The 8,974-nt window shown below is 50.9% G+C and overlaps 1 protein-coding gene and 1 gene segment (V, D, J or C); one reads left to right on the top strand and one right to left on the bottom strand.

Annotated features, from left to right (window-relative positions):
• The first annotated feature begins 2,173 nt into the window (after positions 1-2,173).
• LOC128091734 (feather keratin Cos1-2-like) lies at positions 2,174-2,548 on the top strand. Its single transcript, XM_052704997.1, has one exon. The coding sequence runs from the start codon at positions 2,205-2,207 to the stop codon at positions 2,508-2,510; it is 306 nt and encodes a 101-aa protein (XP_052560957.1). The 5' UTR covers positions 2,174-2,204; the 3' UTR covers positions 2,511-2,548.
• A 637-nt stretch (positions 2,549-3,185) lies between these two features.
• Positions 3,186-4,163, bottom strand: LOC128091708 (T cell receptor alpha variable 4-like). The segment is given in 2 exon segments: positions 3,186-3,723; positions 4,042-4,163. Coding segments are annotated over 2 exon segments (579 nt in total).
• Between the last annotated feature and the right edge of the window lie 4,811 nt (positions 4,164-8,974).

The raw sequence follows: 8,974 nt of genomic DNA, 5'->3' as shown, positions 1-8,974 counted from the left end.
AGGAATGAGTGTGTGATCTGAGACAGCTAGCATGGCTTCATCAGGGGAAGGTAATGCTTGACCAACCTGTAGGCCTTCTATGATGGAGTGACGGCATTGGTGGACAAAGGAAAGGCAACCAATGTCATTTAGCAGGACTTGAGCAAGGCCTTTGACATGGTCCCTCACCACCTCCTTATCTCCAAATTGGAGAGATATGGATTTGATGGGTGGACCACTTGAAGGATAAGAAACTGCTTGAAAAACAGCAGACTGAGGGTGGTGATCAATGGTTCTAAGCCCAGGTGGAGGCCAGTAAAGAGCTGCGTTCCCCAGGGCTCTGTCTTGGGACCAGTGCTCTTCAATATCTTTGTCAATGACATTGACAATGGAATCCAGTGCACCCTCAGCAAGTTTGCTGATTACACCAAGCTGAGTGGTGCAGTTGGCATAGTGGAAGGAATGGATGCCATCCAGAAAGGTGGGCCTGAGTGAACATAATGAGGTTCAACGCAATAAAGTGCAAGGTTTTGCACTTGGGCCAGAGGAATCCCAGGCATCCACACAGACTGGATGGAGAGGTCCTTGAGGGCAGCCCTGCAGGGAAGGACCTAGGGGTCCTGATGAATGAAAACTTCACATGAGCCAGCAGCGTGGTCTTGCAGCTTGGAAAGCAAATGGTATCCGGAGCTCCACCAGAAGAGGGGTGGCCAGCAGGGACAGGGAGGTGATTGTCCCTCTCTACTCCGCTCTTCTGCAGCCCCATCTGCAGCACTGTGTCCAGCTGTGGGGCCCCCAATACAAGAAAGACAGAGAGCTGTTGGAGAGGGTCCAGAAGAGCCACAAAGATGATCAGGGTACTGGAGCAGCTCTACTACAAAGACAGGCTGAGGGAGTTGGACTTGTTCAGCCTGGAGAAAAGAAGGCTGCGGGGTGACCTCATTGCAGGCTTTCAGTTCTTATGGGGAACCTATAAACAGAAGGGGAGTCAACTCTTTGAGAGGGTAGATAACAGCAGGACAAGGGAAACTTGTGGGAAAACGAAAAGATTTAGGTTTGGATGTCAGGGGGAATTTCTTTACTATGAGAGTGGTGAGGTGCTGGAACAGAGAGGCTGTGGATGCCCTGTCCCTGGAGGTTTTCAAGGCCAGACTAGACGGGGCCCTGGGCAACCTGTTCTGGTATTGAATGTGCAGGTTGGTAGTGCTGCATGTGGCAGGGGGGTTGGAGATTCATGATCCTTGAGGTCCCTTCCAACCCTGGCCATTCTGTGATTCTGTGAAATGTGTGAAGGTCTCTGTGGTGTCCAACACAGCTTATGTTGGCAGCTGTAACATCCTAACAACCTCAAACATAAACTGTCTGACTCACATTGGCTTCAGTTCTTATGAGACAGGTAACGGAACTATCAACAATCCTCGGAACTACACAATTAACTCTTTAAACCTCAGTGCACTACATGATGTTATGATGAGTAACACCAATAACAAAAATCATGAAATCACAACAGCCCCACTGCACTGAACCAGGATGACTTCACTTGCCTCCTCCACACCTGATCACCACTTGAGCTGAGGCATCAGCCTCACCAACGCAATTACACACTGTGAATCTTTGAGCCTTAAATCACAACACTTAAATAATCCTTCATTAGAGAATGGGCACGTCATAAATCTGGAAAAGAACAGGTAGCACTGCAGCAAATCAAAAACCAGCCCACATAATGAGAAGGGACAGCTTGCATTGAAGATTACCTAGTCAGAAAATTAGTGCCTTTGTCAACTCTGCCTCTGGACCTGCAGCGATGAAGGACCAATATAAAAGGCAGCCCAGTTCCCAGCTCTTCCATTCACTTCTCTTGCCTTCTCTTCATTGGAAACCAGGTAATGTGAAACCCTCTCTTCTCCTCTTGCCTCAATAGAAATACTATCACATAGTGGATTTCCATGCCATTGGAGACCATAGAGGGCATAAAGTCTGCTCAGGGAGTGCTTGTGACATTGCTGACATGACTGTAGATTTGTGCACTCAAAGAGTCTTTCTGGGTCAGACAACTAATAGTGGGGTCCTGGCATGCTGAAGGGATGTGACCTCCTTTCTCAGCCTTCTCTTCCAGCCTTAGCAGTTCCCTTCTTTGTGACAGGCAACCCTGGCCGTCCCTCACATACCCTCGTGCTCTAATTCCTTCTATCCCTCTCTCCCAGGTGCACCTCCAATCCCAAGTCATGTCCTGCTACACCCAGTGTGTGCCATGCCGGCCCTGCGGCCCGACCCCTCTGGCCAGCAGCTGCAATGAGCCCTGTGTCAGGCAGTGCCAGCCCTCCACCATCATCATCCAGCCCTCTCCCGTGGTGGTGACCCTGCCCGGACCCATCCTCAGCTCCTTCCCGCAGAACACCGTTGTGGGCTCCTCCACCTCCGCTGCTGTTGGCCGCATCCTCAGCTCTGAGGGCGTGCCCATCACCTCGGGGGGCTTTGACTTGTCCGGCTTGGGCAGCCGCTCCTGTGGCAGAAGGTGCCCGCCCTGCTGAAGCCACTGGTCCTGGAGAAATTCGTCCATGAGCCACGAACACGGTGCTGGATCAAGAAGGAATCTTCAAGCCCCTGCATTCAGAATACCTGACCATTCTCAGCTGCTCTAGGAAATACTGACAGGAAGAGACAATGCCGTGCTTTGTGACAACCTGGCTCGTGTCTCAGCTTTCATTTCTCAATCGACCTACCTATTTCTCTCTCCATTTTTCCTACGATATCTTTTTCCTATGATCCTCCAATATGCAAGGTTTCCCAGTACCAGTACATACCCTGTTAGAAAATGAGGCACATGCCCGGCATGAACTCAAACATGGGATCATGTAAATACTGCACTGTGGAGCCTCTGCTCGAGGTAATCTCTCTTTCCTATTTAAACATTCATTAAATATTTCTGCATTTTAGTTTATGTCCTTCATATTCTTTTCCACCATGTGTGGCCTTCAGAGCTGCCCACATAGAATAGCTTTGCTCATGACAGGTATAGAGTGAAGGTTTATGGAGATCCTTCTCCTCTCTCTGAAAAATGAGAGGTTGTGACATACCATAGAAGCTCCTCTCTTCACCTTTGCCTCTGCAGCTGAATAGGGCTCCTACTGCTCTCATATGTACTGCCCTGGAGAAGGACAAGAAAGTAGGAGATGAAATAGAACTGTGGGGATGTCTTTCTGTAGTCCAACAAAGCTTATTTTAACAGTTTTGCCGTTCTGCCCACCTCAAATGGAACTCTAACCAAAATTGCAGCAGTGGCTGCTATGGGTGCGGAGCACATTTTCCTCGAGACCTCAGGGCGGCGCACCCCGGTCAGGATGGAGTTTGGCGGCCACGCAGGCAGCGCCCCCTGCGGGCCCGGACGGCACTGTGCCCCCGCCCCGCCCCAAGCGGTTCGTGCCCGGCCGCAGCCCCGGCTTCGCTTCCGTGCGCCCACGGCGCAGTAATACAGCGCCGCGTCCCCGAGCCGGGGCCGGGCGAGACGCAGGACGCTGGAGCGGCGGTCTGCCGACACCCACAGCTGCCCCTCCGGGTCCGGCACCTCCTTGGAGCCTTTAAAAGCGCTGACGAGGAATGCGGGTCCTCGGCCCGGGAGCTGACGATACCAGTAGATATCCTGACTGGACTGTATGCTGGGGTGTGAGCAGGTGATGTTGATTGCGGCCCCCTCTCTGGTCTCTGCCGCCGGCTCCTGCTGCACCTGGGCTCTGCTCACAGCCACTGTTGAGAAGAAAAGAAGACCAAACTCAGAAAATTCCATTGCTCCGACAGAAAATTTCACGCGTGGTCCGACACATTAGGAAAAGCAACTCAGAGGAAAAGGCCATGCAGAAGGCAGCGGTGTGGGAAGGGAATTCTAAAAGAACGCATGGTGCAGGGAGAAAGGAAAGACGGGTGGACAGAGCTCTCTGGAGGCAGCCGGGCTGAATGCAGCAGAGAGGAAGGGGTGTCACAAAGTTGGAAAGAACTCGGACGGCCAAAGGAGAGTGCGATCCCGCAGCCCCGCAGTCCGGCCCCGCCGGCGGCAGCCCCGCGCACCCAGGAGCACCGCGGCCAGCCCCGCCAGCCCCGCGGCCCGGCACTGCCGCATCCCGCCGCTCCGCCGCCCGCGCCGCGCTGCCCCCGCCAGCCCCGGCTCTGCTCCGCCCGCGCCGCCTCCTCCCCGCCGCCGCCGCCAGCTCCGCCCCGGGGTTGCGCCCTGCGCTGGCGTCACTCGGGCTTGCCGCGGGCTACGAGTGCTGGGCGCTTGTTCGCGGGTAGCGGGGTTTGGGCTCTGCGTGACCTGTAGTTTAGCCCGGATGCAGACACGTAAGCGGTGAGCGCACTGCTGCGAAATCTCCTTTGGCACAGAAGATAACCGTTGCTTGCCTGCTGTGTCCCCGGCGACATGGGCAGGCGAGAGCACAGAGAGACAGGACGAGACGGACAGGGGAGAGCGATGCTTGCGATCTCTGGTCCGTCGGTTGTACCCGGCGCTGCCACATCTCCGAAAACCCGGCAGCTAGAACGGGCTTTGTGCTGCTGCCCCGGAACTCGGCACCCCAAGAGCTCCCCGAGCCCCGGGACCCACAGGCTGCGGCTGCCCCTGGCGCTGTGCTGTCGCCGCTCGAGAAAGGCCGGCAGCGGCGCCGGGACGGGTGACTGGATTTAGTGGGCACGAGTGTTTGAATTCGCGGGAGAAACGAACAGGCAGCCTGGAGGCACAGTTACAGAGACCCCAAGAGTCTCAACCGGAATCAAATGTGTGCCCGGATCTCCAAGATGCTCTGTTCCTTTGATGAAGATTCAGACAATGCACCCCACCCTCGTCTTTCTGCATGCAGCCTCTGACCAACGATTCCACTCCACTCCAACAGGCTAAAGCTCACATCTCTCAGCCTTGGCTGTATGCTTGGATGGATATGGGGATAAAACCCTCCCAGGCCACACTTTGTTGGGTGCCAACATCAGCCCCTCTTCCATTAGTGACGCAGGAATCCCCCCCTTGTTACAGCAGATGAACCCCATTAATCAGAGATTCTGGGGAAATGTCAATGGACGATAATATCCAAAGTGTGTTCCTGATGTTGTAAGGTACCTGGAGAGTCTGTGAAGAGAGGGGAATTGTAGTGGGAGCCTTGCCAAAGACTTTGAAGGTATTGACCTTGGCTAGATAAATCTGCTCTGTGGGGCCTTGCATATCAGGCTTGAGAATCCCTTCCCTTATCCCTGAAAAAATGCAGTGATGGAATCAGCTGGAGTGCACCATGCCCAGATGTGCTCTCTGTGCCATAGGGTATAATGTCAGAAACAGAGTTCCATCATAAAAGGAGAAGATAGATCTCTCTATAGGAAGGGTCTGCACAGAGTGACTCGGATAAATTCCACTGGTTCTATGTGATGCTGAGGAAAGATGGGGGGTTTCCAGCATCAGAAGGGAGTTGGGAAGTATTTGCTGTCTCTAGAGCTCACCTCATTGTGTCTTATTAAATCCAACACTTACTTTCACAATTTTCTGCTGTGCCTTTCTTTGGGGATCTGGAAAAGATTCTGCATAACTTCTGCCCCCATATTCTCATCTCTGGGGCAGAACAGGAGGAAGCAAAGGAGTCCAGCAGAATTTTCCAGAGAGCAGTGTGAGCTGGGATAAGGTCACAGCCAGGAGCTGAGCCACTTCTTGCCAGAAGGGCCCCAAGGAGTCCCTCAGAAGTGACTCAGCATGACATGGTTTGCCTTTGCTGGACTCTTCCAGTGCAGGAGCTGAATCTTTTGCCCCAGTGGATTCACATTGCCCAGAAATGCTTGAGTCTCTCTTCTAGTAACTCATAGGGTGCCTTCAGCAAGAAATGAACAGAGCATAAGGCCAGAAATGAAATCGAACAAGGCAGGAAAACAATGTGCAGTCTATATCTGCAGTTTTGCGTTCAAGTGGAGCTTCTTAGAAAATATAACAGTTGTCTTTTCTCCTCAGAGATCTCTGTTAGTAACTCCTCAACACCAGCCTCAAAGTGAATGCTTTCACCTCTACAATTCTTGGCCTCAAAATGAGGGTCCTGTGACAGTGCTGCTGTAGGAATAATTCTTGTCTGTTCCTGCTGTTCCCCACACTCATTATCCACTCTTAGAGTCATTTTATTTCCTTGTTCTGATTCATTAAACATGTGCTGCATGCTGCATCCTTTAATTTGTCCTTCTCTGCTTCTGTAGAAGAAGGGTGGCTTCTACTAAATCCAAAAACAGTGGCAAAGGGTAATTGGACATAGCAGTGGTTGTCTTGGGATAAGAGACACAAGAACATGTAATGTATGCAAAGGAAAGGTTTAATCTGGCAACTGCTAAACCATTTTGTCTAGGCATGTTCTAGGAAATATTTTCAAAGCATAGCAAGTTTGTGTTTCTCTCTGTGAGGTGATGTAAATTGATATTGGAATTCCCTTGCATTCCGCAGGCAATTTGCACCTGCAGTCAGATCTCCTGCACTTTAGACAAGCCTCAACAGTGCAGAAAGGCTGCTGCTGGGAGGTCTCTGGTGAGGTTGCATTTGGGGGATGATGGCAGTACTGAATTTGTATGCTTTTGCAAGTAGGAGTGTCCCAACCATAACACTCTTCAGCACAGTCTCTTGCTTGGTCCAGTTGTTCCCAAGATGAGAGAATCCACAGGTTCCCTGTGCTTTGCCTTTCCTGCTGTTTTCCACCCAGAAACATGCTGTCACACCTACAGCCTGGCCACTTCTGTGTCCTCTTTTTGTTAAAATAACCGCAGTGTCCACAGATCATCTTGTCATCTGTGAAATGCAAGGAATCATGGAATCATAGCAAATCCTGAGGTAGAACAGACAGACAGACAGAAGTCAGTGACTCCATCACCGTTCTCCACACAAAATCAATTAAAAACTAAATCACATCCCACTTGAGTCCTGCCTCATTTGCAGGACACTGTTTTGTATCTATGTCAAGAAATACCCTAAAAAAAAAAAATGGGAACCATGGTGTGATGGAAGCACAAGTGGAGAATGCCTTCTGGTGAGCGAAAGGAGCAGGAGAACAGAGAACTATGAAGATGATGCACATGTCAGGAAATGCCATGAAAAGCAGAGCATTTTGGAAAACAAGGATCAGAACTATCTTGCCCCAGAGCCTGGGCTCTGAACAGTCCCAGCACCACAGGAGAAATGGACAATGATATTCCTGCTGTATTGCAATGTGTCAATTATGTAAGTCAATCAAAGGGCAACACTGAGAAAACTGGATGTTCAGTGATACTCCGATGACTGCCTTTTACCTGGAAGCACAAATGTTCCTCCTGATGACACAGAAATTCTCCAGTTTTAGGAACAGTGGTATACCAGATCTCAAGAAGATGAACTTGCTAAGGAAGATAGAGACTGGGATCCTCAGGTGCCTTTCGACTCCCACAGTGACAAAGGTGCAGCCATTCCCATCATGATTAGCAGAGAGATGGGAAAGATAATGACAAACAGGACCATGTGTCAACTGGCGTGATCGATTTTAGCCCAGAAGAATCAATTCAGTCACTAATGTCCTGCTTTCCTTTGCCATGGCTCCAAGATTTCCAGTGTCACTGCTGTTTTGCTGAAGCCATTGTCCCTTGACACAGTGTCATCATATTCACCCTACTGCCCTCTCTAAAGTAACTATTCCCAGTTGCTGCATCCTCCGACAAACAGCACTCTGAAAATGAGAATTACTTCATCCCAAAGGGGCCAGCAGTTTCCCATATACAATTTTTTCCACCTGAGCCAGGAGATGGGATGGCATTATGGAAATAGACAGGTGTTGGGAGCTGCTGGGGGCACCAGGCAAAGACTAGATCTAGGATGCAGGTACTGATCAGTTGAAGATAAACACTCCGGCTTCCCTGCTCCCTTTTCAGACTTTGAGGTGCCCAGGTTGCACCAGCACCTGACACCAATACACAGAGGATACCAAGCCTTGGGAGCTGCTGGACCTATGCTCATGGTCAGTGTAATTCTGTGCACATGTGCAGAAGCACATATTGTGTGTGCATACACACAGACACAGCTGTGTTCTGTGCACAGGTATTGTTACGTCAATGCAATTAAATCAATCAAAAGTGCAGGCAAACAATGCACGCACAGAAACAGAAACTCACAAACACTTCAGGAACATACATACAGTCATGACCCGTGCTCATGCACACACAGCTGGAGAAGCAGAAGCCGAGGCCATGTGGAACTGACTTAGGATTTTTCTGGCAGGGCAAGGCTGCAGTGCTCTGAGTAGGACAAGGCTCCAGATGAGCTGCCAGCACCTTTTGCAGATGTGCAGGGACAGCCCAGCGGGAGGAGCCCCAAGGAGGTCATGCAATTTCACCATAAGGCAATGGGATGAGGAAGAGAATTGAAACCCAGAAGTCCAGCCCATGTGCCTTGGAATATGAACACAATGAGACCACTGGAATGGGTTGGGACAGAGAAAAAGAGGAAGACAGGCAGATCTGTGTGCATGTTATCTCCAGCCAGCATCACTTGCCTGAAATGGATCCATCTCAGCACTTGAGTTGAGTTCTCTGCCATCACTGACTCATTCCTGGCCCAGAAGTCCTGGGGCCTCTCAATCCCAGCACTCAGAAGAAGCCTCCAGGAGGGAATGGTTGTGGCATAAGCCAGGGAATGAACAAGCAGCATGAAGGGAAGCAGCCACACAGCTCATGTCAGTGACTACACTCCATTCATCACAAGCACCACCGAAAATTGTCACTTCCATGAGGGCTATGCTTGCACCTGGGGCAGTGCAGGGTCTCCATTAAAGGCAGCTCGATTCCTTCACCCTCTAATCTACGTCTCTCACTTATTTCCTCTTGGTATCCACATGAGTCTGAAGCCCTTCTCCCACATCCTTTTCTGATCATGCCTGTATGCGGCTTGGCTGAGATGGATTTTCCATTGAGAGAGAGCGCAGCCTTGTTCCATCTGGTCAGGCTTTTCACATCACACCTGGATAAAGTG

Source organism: Tympanuchus pallidicinctus, unplaced genomic scaffold (genome assembly GCF_026119805.1).
Source record: "Tympanuchus pallidicinctus isolate F22 unplaced genomic scaffold, pur_lepc_1.0 scaffold50, whole genome shotgun sequence".
Taxonomy (NCBI): domain Eukaryota; kingdom Metazoa; phylum Chordata; class Aves; order Galliformes; family Phasianidae; genus Tympanuchus; species Tympanuchus pallidicinctus.
The sequence above is the reverse complement of the archived record's forward strand: the minus strand, read 5'-3'. Positions and strand labels throughout refer to the sequence as shown.

Coding starts and splice junctions, on each gene's coding strand:
- LOC128091734 (XM_052704997.1), top strand. CDS start 2,205: ATGTCCTGCTACACCCAGTGTGTGCCATGCCGGCCCTGCGGCCCGACC.